Source organism: Anguilla anguilla, chromosome 18 (genome assembly GCF_013347855.1).
Source record: "Anguilla anguilla isolate fAngAng1 chromosome 18, fAngAng1.pri, whole genome shotgun sequence".
Classification (NCBI taxonomy): Eukaryota; Metazoa; Chordata; class Actinopteri; order Anguilliformes; family Anguillidae; genus Anguilla; species Anguilla anguilla.
The window spans coordinates 9,621,899-9,641,627 of record NC_049218.1 but is presented as its reverse complement, the minus strand read 5'-3'; the positions used below and the strand labels follow the sequence as shown (position 1 = coordinate 9,641,627).

At 47.3% G+C, this 19,729-nt stretch overlaps 1 protein-coding gene across 3 annotated transcripts in view; it reads right to left on the bottom strand.

The window, feature by feature from the left end:
- Positions 1-19,729, bottom strand: part of LOC118218203 (heterogeneous nuclear ribonucleoprotein L-like) — a 30,838-nt gene that overhangs the window by 9,082 nt on the left and 2,027 nt on the right. For 2 of the 3 annotated variants that reach the window (XM_035400699.1, XM_035400700.1), the window contains exons 2-5: positions 6,508-6,626; positions 1,928-2,165; positions 949-1,034; positions 57-153 (exon numbers count right to left, since the gene is read on the bottom strand). In XM_035400699.1, coding sequence (XP_035256590.1) covers positions 57-153; positions 949-1,034; positions 1,928-2,165; positions 6,508-6,626 — 540 coding nt within the window. Of the gene's footprint in view, positions 1-56; positions 154-948; positions 1,035-1,927; positions 2,166-6,507; positions 6,627-18,340; positions 18,806-19,729 lie in introns of those variants that run through there. The other variant, XM_035400701.1, reaches the window with a different exon arrangement.

Below are 19,729 nucleotides of genomic sequence, written 5' to 3'. Positions count from 1 at the left end.
GTGAATGCTTATTAACGCTGATATCATCAGCATGTAAGAGATGGTGAAATATTTACCCGGGCATATTCGATTTTCAGCGTGCAGCACCCGGCATAAATATCTGCTCCGTTGAGAGCTGCTTTTGATTTCTGGGCACTCTGGACAGATTCAAACCTGGACAGCAGTTAAGGAAGCATTTAAATGTACAATCATCACTACAAGCACATGCTGCTCGTTTACTGGTTCTCAGAAGCATCCCGTTTCCATTTTGACCTTGGCTGCACAGAGAAATCGACAAACACACTTCAGAGGGCTGAACTTCTGTGAGGTGCAGCAGTTCACATAAAAACCCTCACTTCCGCGAAGAGCCAAAGAGAGGTGGCAAGCCACAGCAAGCGCGTCTTTAGGCACATGGGCATCAGAGGCGGGAGTCGCTGGTTAGACACACACTGACTTCATAGCAGGGTTTTCACCAGCGAGGTGCTCTCACACCATTTCCATGACTGGCTCCGTGACAACAGCGCCTGCTGCGCCACATTAGATATGGAGAGGCCCATAATGCCATGGGGTTCTTCGGTTTGTTGGAGTACTGAAGACATCTGTAAGCCCCTGGGCATCAAGGCAGTGAGGATCACAATCATGCATCCTGCTCTACACCCCTCCCTCCATCAAACCCACCCTTCATCTCTGATTGGCTCATGTTAACTCCCCCCCCCCCCCCCCCCCCAAAACCCATACTTCACCACTCCCTCCACCACACCCACCCTTCACCTCTGATTGGCTCATCTGTCATCCCCCTCCCAAACCCACACTTCATCCCTGCACTAGACCCCGCTCTTCCAGAACACACCCCACACCCCTGACTGGCTGATCTATTACCCCTCCCTCCCCAGAGCCCGCCTTCCACCTTCCTGATTGGCTGATGTGTGTTTTCCACTCCACCCCCAGAGAAGTAGATGAAAAGGATACTCCACCATGGCCTGGATCCCGTTCCTCTTGAATATGACGATTCGCAGCACGTTACCGATCGGGTTGCACACCGTGTACAATACATCCTGCCAATCACACACACACACACACAGATGCACGCACACACACACACATACACACACACACACACACACACACACACACACACACACACACACACACGCATAAAAATGCACACACACAGAAAGCATTACTTACATTAAGCACAAAAACATGAAAGCGACATTTTTCTATTTATTTATCAGGTGAGAGAAACTTTTTAAACATTTGCTGTGACAAACAGGTTCATTAATGAATGCAGCTAAGGTTTTTTAGTGATGGGGTACAGTGGGGTCTAGGTTCTTACCATAGTGATGGGGTACAGTGGGGTCTAGGTTCTTACCATAGTGATGGGGTACAGTGGGGTCTAGGTTCTTACCGTAGTGATGGGGTACAGTTTGTTCTAGGTTCTTACCGTAGTGATGGGGTACAGTTTGTTTTAGGTTCTTACTCTAGTGATGGGGTACAGTGGAGTCTAGGTTCTTACCGTAGTGATGGGGTACAGTGGGTTCTAGGCTCTTACCATAGTGATGGGGTACAGTTTGTTCTAGGTTCTTACCGTAGTGATGGGGTACAGTTTGTTTTAGGTTCTTACCGTAGTGATGGGGTACAGTTTGTTCTAGGTTCTTACCGTAGTGATGGGGTACAGTGGGGTCTAGGTTCTTACCGTAGTGATGGGGTAGAGTGGGTTCTAGGCTCTTACTCTAGTGATGGGGTACAGTGGAGTCTAGGCTCTTACCATAGTGATGGGGTACAGTTTGTTCTAGGTTCTTACCGTAGTGATGGGGTACAGTGGGTTCTAGGCTCTTACTCTAGTGATGGAGTACAGTGGAGTCTAGGTTCTTACCGTAGTGATGGGGTACAGTGGGTTCTAGGCTCTTACCGTAGTGATGGGGTACAGTTTGTTTTAGGTTCTTACCGTAGTGATGGGGTACAGTGGGTTCTGGATGGACAGCAGCAGCACTTTGTTCCCGCTGTTGGGGTTGTCGGCGTTGGTGGGGCGCGTGATCCTCTTGCTGGTGGAGTAGTTGAAGAAGGCTTGTTGCCCGGCGATGTAGACGGCCTCGCTGGCCCCGCACGCCACGCACTTATCCGCGCTCTCCACCCCCTCAAACTCCACCAGCGCCTGCCGCTTGAAGGGCATCATCATCACGTAGCTGCAGGGGACAGGCAGAGAGACAGGCAATGAGACAGGCAGCGAGACAGGCAGCGAGACAGGCAGTGAGACAGGCAGCGAGACAGGCAGTGAGACAGGCAGCGAGACAGGCAGCGGGACAGGCAGCAAGACAGGCAGTGAGACAAGCAGTGAGACAGGCAGCGAGACAGGCAGCGAGACAGTCAGCGAGACAGGCAGCGAGACAGGCAGTGAGACAGGCAGCGCGACAGGCAGCGCGACAGGCAGTGAGACAGGCAGCGAGACAGGCAGCGAGACAGGCAGCGGGACAGGCAGCGAGACAGGCAGTGAGACAGGCAGCGGGACAGGCAGCGGGACAGGCAGCCAGACAGGCAGCCAGACAGGCAGTGAGACAGGCAGCGCGACAGGCAGTGAGACAGGCAGCGAGACAGGCAGTGAGACAGGCAGCGAGACAGGCAGTGAGACAGGCAGCGAGACAGGCAGCGAGACAGGCAGTGAGACAGGAAGTGAGACAGGCAGCGAGACAGGCAGCGAGACAGGCAGCGAGACAGGCAGTGAGACAGGCAGCGCGACAGGCAGTGAGACAGGCAGCAAGACAGGCAGCGAGACAGGCAGTGAGACAGGCAGCGAGACAGGCAGTGAGACAGGCAGTGAGACAGGCAGCGAGACAGGCAGCGAGACAGGCAGCGAGACTGGCAGCGAGACAGGCAGCGAGACAGGCAGCGAGACAGGCAGCGAGACTGGCAGCGAGACAGGCAGCGAGACAGGAAGCGCACAGCACACCTCTTCAGACAGAACGCTTTTCAGCTCGCTCCCTGTGGAGAACGCGCTTTATTTCAGCATTTTAAAAAGCCTGGGAGTGTAAGCAATGCGTCCAGACAAGACACTGAATTTCGGGTAGAGGATTGTGGATTATGAGGAGACATACATTCTGACTAGGGCAATGCATCAAAAGTGATTCACACAGCCTATTAAGACTATAAGATAAAGTAAAGAAAGCTGAACAAAATAAACAGCACGGGTAATGAACTATCTTGTATGCACAACAAATGGGAAACTTATATTCTTTCATCCTAACACAACTGCCCACAGAAAAAAAAGAAATATTTATTTTTCCAAGAAAGATTAAGTGTTACAAACTGGGTGCTGTGCCAGTATTCAGTATTACCGGTTACCGCGGAAACAAGTGGACACAGAGGTGATGCATGAATTAGCAGGGTAATGGGGTGACTATTTTTTTCCACTGTTATGCTGACTAAAGTGTGAGTGCAGCACCTCAGTGCACTGGCCAGATGCACTAGACCAGAGGACGAAGCGAGTGGGCGGTACACACACTGACACTCTCACCTCACGTCCCTTTGAAGTCTGCCGCAAACGACAGCCAACCGCAAAGGATACGCACCACAGACAGAATGGGGGGGGGGGCGAGTAGAGCATTTAGACTGAGGGACTGGTGCCAAGCTATTTAATAATTTAAAAAAAAAAAACTGAATGAATGTTGTTGTCTAAGTAGTCTTCTACACATTTGGTCATTTTTAAAAATACATTTAATTTAAATGGTCTAATAGTACAATTCAGCCACAAGATATGTTGAATCTAAATACGTTATTGTTAATGTTAATTAATAATATATATTTAATTAATTATCAGTACATATACCCAGGTTATTTCCTACACAGTATACCGTGTACCCAAATTTTAATACGAGCCCAGCCATAATTCAAACACCTAATACTTATTTTCAGTAAAATCCAACAAAGGTTGGAGCATCATATGCCACTTTTTAAGTTAATCTCTTAGGGAGATGAACCGTTCTTAGGGAACTGTATTGTGGCCTCCCATAGCAACGGTTGTAGATCGATAAAAACACGGTTGCATCCTAGTGACACAAAGTCTCCAATCTTCCATCAGACACCACGGTGCCAACAGGCTTTTTGGAAAGGCTGCCAAAAAAAGGCCTCTTTTTGAGCACAATCAATAATAATAAGTGTCTGGAGTTTGCTAAATAGCATTGAAACTCTGTTTGGATCTGAGGGTTATGGTCAGATTCGACCAAAATGGAACCTTTTTGTCCACCTACCAGCTGTGGGTTTGGCATTGGAGAAATGCTTAATGTCATACCCGTGGCGAAATGTGGCGGCAGATCTTTGGTGTTATGGAGTTGTTTGCATAAACTAACCCTGATTAGCATAAACTGTTTGCATAAACTAACCCTGATTAGCATAAACTGTTTGCATAAACTAACCTTGATCTTATTAAGATCAACAGAATCATCAACTCCAGAAAGTGCCAAAAACGACCTGGCATTTCCCCCCCGCCTGCCAGTAAGCCAAAACCTGACCACAAATGGACCTTTCAGCAGGACACCGACCACAAGCAAACCTCAAAGTCAACTGAGAAACGGTTAACTGGTCTTTAACCGGCTCTCTCCATGCGGCTCAAACCTAATCCAAAATTTATTCGTGGGTTTTAATTGAAAAGGGGTCACGCAAACAAATACTAAAGAATATGGTAGGATTCTTGCTTGCTTGCTGAACAGCTTACTCTACAGGGTTGGAGTCCTGATCGATGTGGTCACTTCTGGCACTACGATCCTTACTTTACTCTAGTGTTTCTTTTGAACCTCTACATCATGAACCAATGCACTTGTTGTACGTCGCTCTGGATAAGAGCGTCTGCTAAATGCCTGTAATGTAATGTAATGTAATGTAAAGAGTCTGCAGGCTTTCACAATGACTCTGTACGGAGGAACCTGAACTGGCGAAAGAAAACAGAGACTTTCCTTTTACGTATCCATTTCCTGTTCTGCAGGGCCTGCGTTTCCTCTCCGAGCTCACGACACGTGGACAGAGGTGTTCTGTGTAAGCTGCGTTGGAGACAGCCGGCGTCTGGGACGCTGCACGACTGTGCTTTACTCCCGATGTAGCGCATGGAGATCCCCTTTACATTACATTACATCTATTTGGCGGACGCTTTTATCCAGAGCGACGTACAAAAAGTGCATTTCATGGTCATGGACAACTACAAAAAACACAGGTTCAATAAGATACAATACTTATTTTGTACAGCTATTTCTAGCCAAGAGCACAGTTTAGTTCACACAGGGAACATTATTCTGACCTGACCTCTGCAAAGCCAAGTAGGCAGAAGAACAAGCTACAGCATCAGGACGAATACAAATGACCAAAAAGTGCCGGGATGGGGGAACATGTAACGAGTGTCATGAAGGGGGGGGGGGGGTGGATTTAGAATGAAATATACAGAGTGGTGGTAGTTAGTCCAGGTATAGTCTGAAGAGATGAGTCTTCAGGCCACGGCGGAAGATGGGTAGTGAGGGAGAGGTCAGAAGAGGGACGGGGAGTTCGTTCCACCCCTGGGGCGCTAGGGTGGAGAAGCTCTGTGATCCCTTTGCTCGGCTGGGAGGGAGTACAAGGCGCCCCGCTGTCGGCAGAGCGGAGTGGTCGAGCAGGTGCATAGGGTCGAATCACATCAGTACTGCACCGGAGGGGCCTAAAATACAGCCTCGAGGCGTCCGCAGCAGTTCACAACCGTAAAAAAAAAAAAGAGAGAGAGCCTGCGGGGTCAGCGCCCGAGGAGAAGCGTGCGCTGCAGCACAGAGCAGCGGGGACTGAGCGCTACGCACCGACACCGCGCTACGCACCAACGCCGCGCTACGCACCAACGCCACACATGCGCAGTACAGAGGGGCCTTTCTTCTGAAACCCACAGGTCCGCTGCAAACATGTTCTTTCGGTGGAAATTAAAAACGGGTGGAGCAGTGTGTGCTGCTCAAGGCCTTCTGGGTTCAAAACAGAGGCTCTCTTCAGGAAATGCTGAGAATGGACTCAGTGATGTAATGATTCCTATGTGATGTAATGATCCCACTAAACCTTTCCATGCATACAAAGAAGAAAAAAAAAAATATATAAATGGGCTCTAGGCAAAACAATTTAGCTGGGAACATTTGTAGCTGCAGGGGTCACCAGTAGACAATGTTGAAATGTTGCTGCAAATATGCAGGGGAAGTCCCATTTGCTGTTGCTAATTGAACAATCAAAATGTTCACATGAATGAATACTAAATATGTAATTACTAACAGTGTGGGGGAATTTCCTTTAAATGGGTTTTGACTGGTTTAATGCCGTTTTTTTACATTCGCTCTGTCATTCATCTGTCCATTAATGTTGCCATTTGTCATGCAGTTAGACTCCAGGTCAGGAAATCAAGAGAAATCTTACTGTGGTTCCAACAGTGGAAAAAGGAATCCTAGTCCCACAGCCCCATGTTCACAGCTAAATAGCAGACCTCAGGCCCTGTTAGGGTCAAGCTGTAAGACAGGTGGTCTGAGGAGGGGGGGCTCTTACCAGATAGTCCCAAATTTCTCCAGAGCCTCCACCAGGTCAGCCTCCACCACAGACTCACAGAGCCCCCGCACGTGGACCACCGGAGACGGGGCGATCCTGTGGGCGTCGTCCCCATTGTCCTGGAACACAAAGACAGGAGGGAGCTCAAAGGTCATAGCCTGAACATCACAGAGAAAAAAACACCCAACCGGACAGCAGAGGTGGGTGATCCAACATTTGGCAAATTTGCTTCCTAAAGAACAAAAATGTACCTCCACTGTACCTTTATTTTTCAGAGTGTAACATTATGATTCCATGTTCAACAAAGTTCACAAACCACATAAAATCAAAACATGAATATGAATTTGCAAAATTAAACACCGATAAGTAAATCATAACTAGGAACGGTCTCAAAGCATGATGCAAAAATTTGATACAAACTACTGACAGCAACTTTACCACAGTATTCTGAGAATATGAAGACAAACACGAGCCAAATACAAAACACAAACAACTAAAGGGCAAAAAACACAATAAACAAGTTAGAAATTAAAACTAAGGAGGTGTGTGATGAATAATTTGTTGTGATTGAATAAAACTGTTCTTTTGTGCGGCTCACCTCAAACACAATCTGTGAGTTCACACAAATTAAAATGGCATCTCTGGCAGCAAAGATAGACCCGCCACCTGCTGGGTTTAACACATGACTCAGTCCTCTCCTCTCCAATGCCCACAGCAACAAGCCTGTGCCAGAAAGCTCCAGCAACACAGGACATGAGTCAAGCAAGAGCACTTCCGCCAGAGCGCGAGCCAGGCCAGCTCTAAAAGAGCTCATCTTTACCGCATGCCCAAACCAAATAAAATATTCAGAAGGAAACCTTAACTCTGGCATGCATGCTCTCTCTCTCTCTCTCTCTCTCTCTCTCTCCCTCCCTCCCTCCCTCCCAGAAGGCCACAGGAGAAAAGCAGAAAAACAATAACACCCATAGAATAAGAGTGGAAATGCCAATCATGATTCTCTTCAGACAGGAGATCAGAGCAGCAAGCAGAGGGTCTTCAGGTTCAATAAACCTTTATAAGGCATCTGTAGGTCATTGGTCTCGATGGGCTGAATGGCCTGCTGGTTGTGATTTTTCCCTGCATCTGTAAAATGCTGTGGGGTCTGTGGATGAACACCAGCATCAAATCTCATACTGATACCATACACTTTCACATTCAGGTAAAAGAAAATGTTCATTGTCTCTGAGAAAAAAATCAATCAATCAATCATTCAACTAACCAATCAATCAATCCATAAAATTTTACCCACAAGCCACCACATTCCCTTGACTGACCTGAAGTTTCTCACTTAATTTCCCAGAAACCCTCAAGAGGAAGGCCACCTGCCACTTACCCGGAAGGTTCTGCCCCAGAGCCTGTTTCTGCCCCATTGCCACAGGAGATCTGCTTTCTACCCCACTGCCACAGAGCCCAATATCTGCCCCCCTCTGCCACAGAGCCTGTTTCTGCCCCACTACAAGAAAGCACCTCTCCACTCTCACCAGAGCAGGGGAACCAAATCCTCACAGCCCTTATATTCAAAATGAGATTCATCTCAAACTGTCAACATTTCTCCCTGCCCTGCAGAACAAAAGCTCTTTCGTGGGGGGGACACAGAATGAGATTCCCAGATTAATAATGGTCGGCCTACAGTGGCTTAAAACAGAGATGTCCTTGCAGCAGGCTCTCACATGAAACTCTTTCATCTGGTGTTTTTTAAAGGGAAGGACAGTCTCACACTGTGTGAAGCAGGGTAAAACACAGAGACACAGAGGAGACAGTGAGCAGAGCAGGAAGTGGTGCACGCAGGTTTCTCGCCGAGGTTAACTGCTCTGCCCTCTGTGACGTCCATTTAGCCCTCTGTGGGCTAAGGTGGCACTGAGACTGATACAAAATGTGTGTTTGTGTGTGTCTGAGTGTGTGTGCGTGTTTGCGTCTATGTGTTTGTGTGTGTAGAGTTCTCTCCCCACTCTCTCTCTCTCTCTCTCTCTCTCTCTTTTCAAGCAGTGCAGCCACTCAGATGAGACTGAGATAAGATATTTCTTTCAGATTATTATTATATTACACCAGATCTTCCTGTGTTTAGCTCCCAGTCAAGACTCCCTTCTGCACAAGAAACTGCCGATGTCCACGCAGTCTGCAGGATGCACACACACACTTCCGTTACACAACATCCCTGTGCAAGAGAGACGCAAACACACAGACCTGGTCCTACTGCTCAGGGTCAAACACCTCTCCGTTTCTGCCTGATGATGCCACTTCCCCCGCTCACACATAACGAACAGGGATGGATTTAAATTAGCTCACAGGTGTGACATTCTAGCCTTTATGTCACACCTGTGAGTTAACTTTAAATTAAGTCACAGGTGCGGCATAAAGACTAGAGATCCTGTGTGGTGCAGTGCACTACTAAGCGCAACACAACAAAGTCATTGTGCTAAATTGAGAAATTTTATGCGACTTCATGCAATAATCCGTTCTAAAATGTCAACACAGAAAAAAGCCTGAAAAAACTGAAAAACAAAAACACCACAGAACAAGAGTGGAAATGTGAACACAATTCTCCTCAGACAGGAGACCAGAGCAGCAAGCAGAGGGTTCGATAAACTTTAATAAGGTATCTTAAAAAATGGCAACAAAACGGAGCAAATCCACTTTTCAAACAAAACAAACAGGCTCATGACCTTTTTCACCTTGCACCCCCTTCTGTTCAGTCAAACATTTTACATTTTACAAACCTCTGCACTTTAAATAATATGGCCTATATTTTAACATGGGTTATTTATCCTTCCTTTTAAAACAGAGGATTTGACTGAGGTTTTTAAATTCACAAAAAGGCTTAAATTCACAGGCTTAAAGTGTCAACGCAGAAAAAAGCCTGCCCACAACAATACTACACCTCTGTACTATTTAAACAATGTAAATATTTTCTTTGTGAATTTTCCACAGCTACATTTTCAAACTTCAAAAGCATTATCTTGGTTGCATCTACCACTTCTCTGAAGTACTGTTGCAAAATCTTTATGAGACTTACATCTGCATGGTGCACTCTATCTCCTCCAATAATACCAGTTACACAGCCTGAGCCAGTACAATCAACACGACTCACTTATGGCTGCTTGCTTGACTCAAATCAGACTTGTTCACCTCAGGAGTGTGAAGCCTGATTGGTTAATATTCGCCCTTTGTTGCATTTAACATGTTTCCTCCAGGGAAACACCACACAGCAACACAGCTCACTCTCCTGGGTGCGACCCAGGACTCGAAAAATGTGTCCTCCTTTCCTCCACAACCACCTCGTCTCCAGCATAGCCGGGAAACCGATCGTTGTGTCCTCCCTCCCTCCCTCCCTCCCTCCAGTGCCCCAATATTGACAAGGAGATGAGCAAAACTGCATTGGCGAAGCGACTTCGAGCTCGTCTCCTCCCCTCCTTTCCTCCACATACCTCCAGGAAGGAGAGGAGTGGTGTTCGGGGAGTGGAGGAAAGGAGGCGAGGAGTGAAAAGCATTGGGACGCACCCTCTGACTAACCACTGGAGCAAAAGGCTGTGACCTTTCGACCCCCGTCCTTAAACGCACGCAGCAAAAAACGGTAAGATATCAATCTCGCCTTCCCCTGCAGGGAGAGAAATGTGCCCAATCGGCGGTGTAACCCCGATTGGGTGTAGAGAGAGATTAACGCACGCTTCTGCACCCTGCAGCAAACGCTTTCGCTTACAGCCGCACCGCAACAGCGCACTCTCGCCGACGCCGGCACCGCCTTCTTCAGAGTGCAAACGATTTGCTCGTTTGCACCAGAGCGCGACGATGCTGTGCTGGGTTAACAGGCATCGTGCCACACCGTTCTGTGTGAGGAGGCAACTTTGTTCCTCACCTCGCCTCACCTCAACGGGGCGGTCGTGCGGAACCCCCGGTCTCACACGGAAGCTGCGGTCGCCGCTCCTGCGGTGGGAACGCTGCACAGAAGCGAGATGCGGTGGCATGCAGCATGCAGCAGGAAGCATGCAGCATGCGACCGTTTCACAAGAGCCCCTGCAGCCCCTGCAGAAAGGTGCTTTAGCGGGGGGGGGGAGGGGTGGGGTGGGGTGGGGTGAGGTGGGGGGCGGCGGGGGGTCAGATGGAGGCCGCTGTTAAAGGTGTTGGAATAGTGGGCTGCACGGCACCAAACCTTTTTTTTTTTTTTCCCTTCCTCCCAGCTATTTATAGCACACGGCTGACATTTAAGGTGTGGCTTCAAATGTAGGCCATGCTGCAGGAGAGTATGGTCACAGAGGAGGGGGCGGGCACAGGGCACTGCGACAGGCTACCAGTCAGCCACCAGATGAGCCTGAGAAGTGGGTCTGTGTGTGTGTGTGTGTGTGTGTGCGTATGCGTGCACTCGTCTGCATGTGTGCGTGCACGTGCATGCGTGCATTCGTAAGAGCGCATGCGTGGGTGTGTTGAGGTTGTCGTTACAGATGCTGAAAGAGGTCAGATCAGGTGGAAATAGACAGACTCCTCTCAGGCTTTTGGCACAAACGAAAGGCCCAGTCTGTAACTTCCACTGCACTTGGCTAACAGGTTCTGATTCTGTCCCTCTGCCCCCGGGTCAGTGTGTTAGACCTCAGGTCAGCGTGTTAGGCTAACAGATAAAAATATGGTCCTGTCCCTTCAGCCATCAGTTCACTAAACAAACTGCAATGAGCTAAGCACCTTATAACAGGTGTGCTATCTAGGTGTCTTATATTGTCATGTGATTCTTTTGTATGTTTTGTATTGTATTTGATTTTAATGTTTTGCACATCAACTGCCCTCTGGGATTATAAAAAAAATTCTGAGAGACAAGCCCACAATAGAGAGTCCACAGTATAGCATTTTCAGACCCAAACGCAGACCTGAGAATGCATAAAGACAAAACAGCACGTTTGATTTCAAAACTGGACCCCACAGATTTGATTTTAAATTCACCTCTAATAAGCTTAATTTTCAGGGGTGCAGTGGGGCTGGGGGGGTCAAGCTAGGGGCGCAGTCGGGCTGGGGGGGTCAAGCTAGGGGTGCAGTGGGGGGCACCAGTGGGGGGTTGGGGAGCGGGTGTAGATCTCGCAGCACAGAGAGCACATTGGCCATACCCATCCTGTTCTGACCTCCAGCAAACTGCTGAGTCACTGCCAGGGAGGGGCACCCGTCCCCCCCGAACGCCCAGATCGCAGCACTGCTGCCAGCGAGGGAGGAGGACGCACAGAGGGGGTGGACACGAGGTGGGGGGGGGGGGGGGGGGGGGGGGGGGGCACACAGAGGCGGAGCCTGCAGCTCTGCTCAGGACTGATGAGCATCATCAGCTCGGAATTTGTTTCGGTTTTCTTTTTTGACCCATTTCTGTGTGAGAAGAAACCAGCTTCAACCCGAAGGCGAAGCGTCACCTCATCGCTGTGGTGCCTATTTTAGAAAAGCATAATTCTGACATATTAACTGACTTATAATTGGCTGAGCTGAACCACAGATGAGTTTCAGAAGCCTGTACAGCGTAGCCTAGTTATGCTCACAAACTGCAAACTGTGATCATATTTTGGCTTGGGAGGAGGGGGGGCTGTGGAGTTGTAAAAAAGCTTTTTATTTACCAAAAACACAAAAAGTCGATTTTGTGTTTTTTTAAATATGATTTTATATGCATAACTTATCCTCTAATATTCTAAAAAAAAGGGGTTGTTAGTAAAAGGCTTATGCTGAGATAACATTCACAGAAATACACACATTCTCATTTTGTCCCGGCTATGAACAGCATTCATTTAAGACACAGCAGAGTATTTTTGCATGGTCAAAAGTAATCACTGAAATGTGAAAGTGACAACTTTGCACTAAATATTTTTAAGAACACTGACCAAATGACCAAAACCCACCACATCATTTTTCACAGATGCAATTAATGTAAAACACAATCCCCCTACTTATGACCCTAACCCCACCCCCTATTTAATGGCTATTTATCTTGCCTGTTCCTGGGTACACCAATAGTCATCCTCCCCCCCACCCCCCACCCTCCGTCCACCCGCCACCCCTCCCCTCCCATCCCCCCTGGGAACCGTACACTTTCAAGCCCAGGCCCCTAATCACAATGTCTCCGACCGCCAAATTCACACCTCCTCAGTGACGGCACGGTTTGCCGCCAGAGTCACATGACACGGACGTGGCCCTCGGGCCTTTTGCGGTGCATCGACCGGGGGGGGGGGGGGGGGGGGGTCCGACGGCAGCCGTGACAACAGCGGCCATGGAAACGGCTGGCTCTCCCCGTGGGCCCCCGGCGCAGCGTTGGCGCGTCGCGGCACAGAGGGAGCGGTCGCCGCTCCGGGAGCGGCGGTCTGCCGGGGAGCCCTGACTCTCTCTGACTCCAACAGTCGCTACTGAGCGCGCTCAGAAAACTAAGCCTCTCCTCCGCTGCAGGGATCCCAATCCAAGCCCCCCCCCCCCCCCCCCCCCCGTCCATCCTGCACTGAGCGCGTGCGGCACTCGTTCTGTTTCCAGGAGATAAGGCAGCACGACGACTACATTTTAAGGTCAACTTCGACTCATCTAACAATGTGCTTTCTTCTCTTCAGAAGATAGCAGTTCTTTATTTTTTTTAATGTTTTTTAATGCTTCTGTACAAGCACAGCTACTGTAAGAGTGGGTAAGAGAGCTATGGCAAAAATGGACAGTAAAACCCAGGCCACATTTTTTGACCATCCTGCATTACCGCCTGAGCACTGGTGTCACAACTGAGGATGGTCCGGCTGTATTTGTAAAATTTTAATACACTATTCTCACTGCCAGTCGCACAACAGTGCTTTATCCCATACCACAATTCCGTATGTGTGCACACACCCACACATGCGGGCGTGCTCTCTCACAATCTCTCTCCCTCTCTCTCTCTCTCTCTCTCTCTCACACACATGCACACACACACACACACGCAGGCGTACTCTCTCACAATCTCTCTCTCTCTCTCTCTCACACACACGCACACACACACACACAGCGGCCCCTTCATACCTGCAGGCATGAGTTTTGCTGGGGGAGGGGGTTGGGGGGGGGCACAGTGCCACACAGACTAATCCATTCCCTTTTAACTCGTCCACACTGAGAGCCACTTAGATCGCTGCAGAGTGGGGGCGTGCATGGCTCTCTTAGAGTGCCATTAGCTAAGGACATTTCAAAGGCAATCTGCCACGTAGATTTAGATTTCCTCCAGTCAAAATCAAACGCTAAGCCGTATACAGCGTTTCCAATTTCCGACAGTGTGTAACCAATGGTAACACAAATCCAAACCACAGAAAAAATTAAAATAAAAACGCAACAACAAAAAAAAAAAACCCCACTTTAATTGCCCATCCCAGCTGGGTTTGTGCACTCTGATTTCCCACAGTAGCAGATGGGAATGGGGGGGGGGGGGGGAGGCACCAATCAATCACACTGACGAAATTCACCTGGAGGCTAACTGATGCTGCAAAAACACAACGGCTTCATCTCCAGCACATTGGCTTACGCAAAACATCACCACTCTCAATGCTGAATGCAGAAGGTTTGCAAAATAATAGAAGAAAAGCACACGGAAAGAATTGCAGATCTACAAAAATTAAATAAAAATGTTTAGAGAGACAGAGAGAGAGAGAGTGTGTAGGTCCGCATTTGGGTTTGTTTGCATACGTTTGATGTTCAGTAAAGCCTTTTCTGTATTCAGAAAAACCTTAACAGCGTATTAATTGCGGGAGGTCTTTGAACATGAGCGTGGAGAACACAGAGAGTGAATCACACGCATTAAAACAAGTCAACGCAACACACAGCCTGAAAGGCAGCCTGAAACAAGCAGCAAAAAAACCGGGCCACATTTGCACCAATGCAGGTACAAGCCCCAATAATGCACCTTCTAACATTCAGCCCGCAAAGACACAATCACATCTTTATGTGTGTGTGTGTGTGTGTGTGTGTGTGAGTGTGTGTGTGTGTTCTCTCCCGGCCAAACAGCACGCTTCTAATTACAAGATTGGCTTCTGTACCCTACTTTCATAATTGCACATTGACACTCACTGGAATTTTTTTGCTTTGATTATCTCCGAACTTTAGAGTTTTCACCCAAGTATCTTAATGCTTTCACCTGGCTCCTCTCTGGGTAATTTCTCCACCACTCTTCCTCCATTTTGAATCAGCCTTTCATATGTTGCACATGAGACAGGACGCAGTGTAAGACAATGCATTCTGGCGGCTGAAAAATGGCTCCTAGATTCAAGGCTACGTGCTGCCCATTCTAACCGTGGTCAGCTGTCTTTGAAAATCATGGACACGTACACACAAACATACTGGAGCTGTCACAGGCAATTCCAGTTCAAATGTGGAGGTCCACTCACCAGGGTTTGCCATTACAGTACATATCATTTACACCATGGCTCTGGGCAGTTTGTTTCTAATCCATCTTTAGTCACTAAGAGGGACAGCCTTGGGGGGGGGGGGGGTTGCAGCATGCAGTTTGCAGCGTGAAGTTTGCAGCGTGCAGTTTGCAGCATGCAGTTTGCAGCGCACAGTGTGCAGTTTGCAGTGTGCAGATTGCAGTGTACAGTTTGCAGCGTGCAGCATGCAGTTTGCAGAGTGCAGTTTCTAGCATGCATATCATTTTTTTATTTTGGCCACACGGTACAGCCAGTTTCTCCTGATGTCACAGCTCTGAGGCGATCCCAGTGTCCGGCTTGTTAGCCCTGAACACACAGTGCAGAGTTCCTGAGGGAACCCTACTGTGACGGACTGTGGCTACACTTCTGCTCATCTGGGTTTCTTTCACATGGAGTTCGGAGGCTCAGACCAAATCCTGCGGCAGGGGTGTGAGCACTAAGTGCATCTGACCTCCAATCTGCACAAACATTACAAGATTGCATCTCTAAAATGTCATGGGAATATTTCCCCCAAAACAGACTCACCCACAGGGATCAGGTATATTTCACTAGTCTCTGCCCATCCAGGTGATATATGAATGAGTTCATCTAAGATGATAAGCCTCTCAAACTGTGTGGTCTGATAAGATCTTATGAAAATAACTGCAAACTATGCAGGTGCACAGGCACAGTGCATTTTGCTACTTTCTCAGGAAGCTGCAAGCAATCTCCAGAAAACTGCTTTTCTGCATCAGAGCCAGAACGTGTGACATTTCCACTGTGTTGCTAAAAAAAATTTCAGTTTCGAAAATGCATTCAGCATCTATCCGCAGAGAATCATTCAGGCTGTTCAATCACAAATACAAAGGCCTGGAGGCTGGGCGGATTTCACACAAACTTCACACAACAGATATAGAGGCCCCGTGTACACCACAGCAGGGACAGCAGTGTAGTGCTGATAATGAACGGGCACTTGCAGCTCACAGATGGACTGTACAGTTATGCAGCCATGCAGCCATGGTGCCATGCCACCCCACAACCATGCAGCAATGCAGCCATACAGTCATGCCACCCCACAACCATGCAGCAATGCAGCCATGCAGCCATGCCACCCCACAACCATGCAGCAATGCAGCCATGCCACCTCACAGCAATGCAGCAATGCAGCCATGCAGCAATGCAGCAATGCAGCCATGCCACCTCACAGCAATGCAGCCCTGCAGCCCTGGAGCCATGCAGCCACACAGCCACGCAGAGGGCAGCCGGCGATAAGATGCAGGCAGAAAACCGACAATCTTGTCATTACGTATTCTCCACTCCAGCAGCAGCAGCAAATCGGGCAGAGCTGATTGTGGAGCCTCGGGGACACAGAGCAGTCAGTAGCATCCAGTTAAGCTCTTTGTGTCTGCTGTAGAAAATCTTTATAAAGCCAACGGGGCCACACAGTCCTGGCAGAATGGCAGGCAGGCTGGAATGAGCAGGATACACAATCACATCATTGACCTGTAATAGCATCAGGGCGAGGAGTCTGTGGAGAGACCCCATGAAAAAACAATGATGAAACAACCGTTGAAGATTCATTGAAAGCATAAGCATTGCCCGGGGAGCAATGGACTCTCCGCTGCGCCACGGTCAACTTTAAAATAAAAAAGCCTGTGCATGAAATTTCAGGATCATCACCAGAAAGAATGCCCATGCCATGCTGCTTATAAACACATCCATAACAGACAGCTAGAAATAGCTGGGTGGGGGAGGGGGAGCTGTCATTTTCTGATTTCACAGGCAAGATTCTGTCAAGTAGAAGCAGTTTGTCAAAAGCACCCTGGAAGCAGTAGGCACCGATAGCCCACTTCAGACCTATTTCAGAATGAGCCAATGCTAGCTAGTGAGACTGGAGTGAGGCCTACAGCTCATTACAAACATTAGGGCCATCATCACAGAAACCTTTGTCTGTTTTTTTTTTTTGTTGTTTGTTTTTTAATATTCTTTTTTTTCCCCTTGAGTTAAAAATCCAGGGTAAAACTATTTAAAAAAATAGATTTCACGCAGCTTGGGAAAAGGCAGCGTCTGAGAACAGTGCTCCCAGTGGACCTCTGACACTTTGCAATGCTTGGAGCCCTGCTGTGTTCCGTTCTGTCCAGTGGGAGTCAGCAGAATTGCTCAGCCGCTTACCGCAAATGTCTGTCCTCAGCCTTGACTTCAAATGGCTACGTCACAAGCGTAAACAGGGCCTCCATAATATCAACATCAGGCCATAATACCCAAAAACAGCTGATAATATCTGAAAAACAAACTTTCCTGCAATGGCCAATAAGCCAAGCTTACGACTGAGATGATGACAGGACACCTTTCATGTGCTGCTGATGCTGTATAGGAACACTCCAGCCTGGGTCAAATATAAACAGGGCATTACTGGGATTTTAAAGCAATACAGCAATAAAATGTATGCGCAAAAACTCAATGTGTATTATCTTTATCTGACCTATCAAACAATATCATGGTATGGTTAGTGGTTGCCATTTACTTCTGCTACATCACATTTAACAATGAAAGCGTCTTTCATTTTTTGTGTTAATGATGTGATTTATATAAATCCACAGTAATGAAGACACAAGGAGTATAAATCATGTTGATCTGTGAAACATTAAAATGAAAAGCTTTTCATGCAGTTGATTACGGCGATTCATTATTTTGAACAGACATTCTCAATTATTTTTCCTCTTTATCTTATTATATTCAAAGAAACCAAATAGGCAAAGACACATGGAGCAAATATGGATGAGAAATAACAAATATAAACACAAAACAAGAACCAAACTTTAGACTGGTTTAGTCACTGTTTATGTGATCTCTCAAAAGTGTCCTTCCTCTTTTACAAAAAGTTTAAAATGGGTCCATTTGACCCAAACTGAACATAAGGAATACATGAAAACGTCATGCAAAAAAAAAAAACACATCATATAGTCACCTGAACAGCTTTTATTCTTTTTTTTACTTATAGTTTTTTACCAGCAAAACTCACAAGCAAAGCTATACAGACTCAGTAGCTATGTGGTCATACGTTATGCTTAATAATAAAGGGAGTACGTTCAGATGTTTTGTTATGAACAATTACATTTAAATTTGCTACATTTTTCCTTAAAGAAAAATTCACATTTGTGCTCATCTGCTTCTTCTATGAACGTGTAAACTTGGTTGCAATTTGCATCTGTGTTTTAATTACATTGTATAAACACAGGACAGACTACTTTGAGAGGACAGACACGTCCCTCGATCAGTTTTCTTTCTCTCTCAGGGCTGTGCAGCCGATCTCCGCCAGATGCATACTACATTAGAAAATGAAAATCAATACCTAATTTCTTAGAAGACCTGAGCTCCGCTTATAGCAGTTTAGTCTACAGTCCCATTAAACATGTCGCAAGAGAGGAAAATCACGTTACTTTGCAGGGTGGACAGGAGGAATCCAATAGAGCAGCAGGGGATTCCTCTTGTGTCCAGATGTTAATTGGGTCAAAAGCCTGCGAGGCACTTCTTATGAAACTGCGCCAACTCTGCATCCTCTTGGTAAAAATAATAAAAAGGTAGAAGGCACAGGGGTTTTTCATTCGTCAGAAGAAAGTCTTGCGCCCTGGTTGCCATTAAGCATTTTAACGGACAGGAGTGATCACACACCAGCGCTAGACCTCGCTTCCTTTTATCGGGGACACTTCTGTTTTACAGTGAGGGAAGGGAGACATCTTGTGAAAATGTCCGGATTACGAAACGTACGTGTATTTCACCTTCTAGGGAAAAAAAATTGATTGATCGAAAATTTGCTATCCATTTGTTGTGGACAGGCTATCAACATTATAATTTATGTAAAACCAGCAAAGATAAACACATTGTCTCCCGTATCAACTGCACGACAGCTGTGCCGGAGTCTGTTTTACACCGCAGGATTCCAAGCTTTTCTTCCGCGATAAGGGAAAAGCCGGTTACACGAGGAAGATTTGTGGAGCCGCGCACTTGCAAACGCCACGGTGTTCCGTCGATAATCTCGATAATGCGTCCACGCTTTGAGGCGGTAGTCCACTGGTAATCACTGGTACGTGCCCCTACCCCTCCTCAAATTCTGGGTTTAATACTAATTGTTGGATGGAAACGATAGCGAATGATGTCTTCGGAAGAAGGAGATTCATTTACGAGCATATTCCTTTATGCTGCAAGCTGGTTCCCGGGCGTTCAATTACATTACCCATTCGAACATACACTAGAGTAGGCAGCTTGTAATTACCTATAAATTAAAACGAGTGGACAAGGTCCACAAAGGCCACACACAACAATTAAAACATGTGTGCTGTCATTGGCATAAAAACAACAGACTTTTCCACCGGGTTTTTTGACAGAAGACATGCCAAATATGGACACACTTGGTGGCAGAGCCATCCCTCCCACTAGGCAGATCAGGCACTGCGCCTGGGGCACCACCTTCTCGCTCAGGGCCCCACCGTCTTGCCCAGGGACCCAGCAGCAGCACTGGTTTCCAAGCAAAAGAATCAGAAGGTACCAATGGTTTGGAGGGGACCCCCAAAATATTTTTTCTTAAGGCCCCCCAAAAGCCTAATGATGGTTCTACTTGGTGTTCATGCCGGGACATCACATTATAAAGGCCTGCCACTTTTTTTGCACTGTTACATGAAAAGGCAACATTACACCCTCTATACAGATTTGTTAAAATAAATTTTTAAAACACATGACGTCATTTTTAACACACCTCCAAGTCTATTTAAGGATAAAACATTTTGTGTTACCCTCAACACAATCTGTGTCAAAAAGTCTCCCTTTGTAAG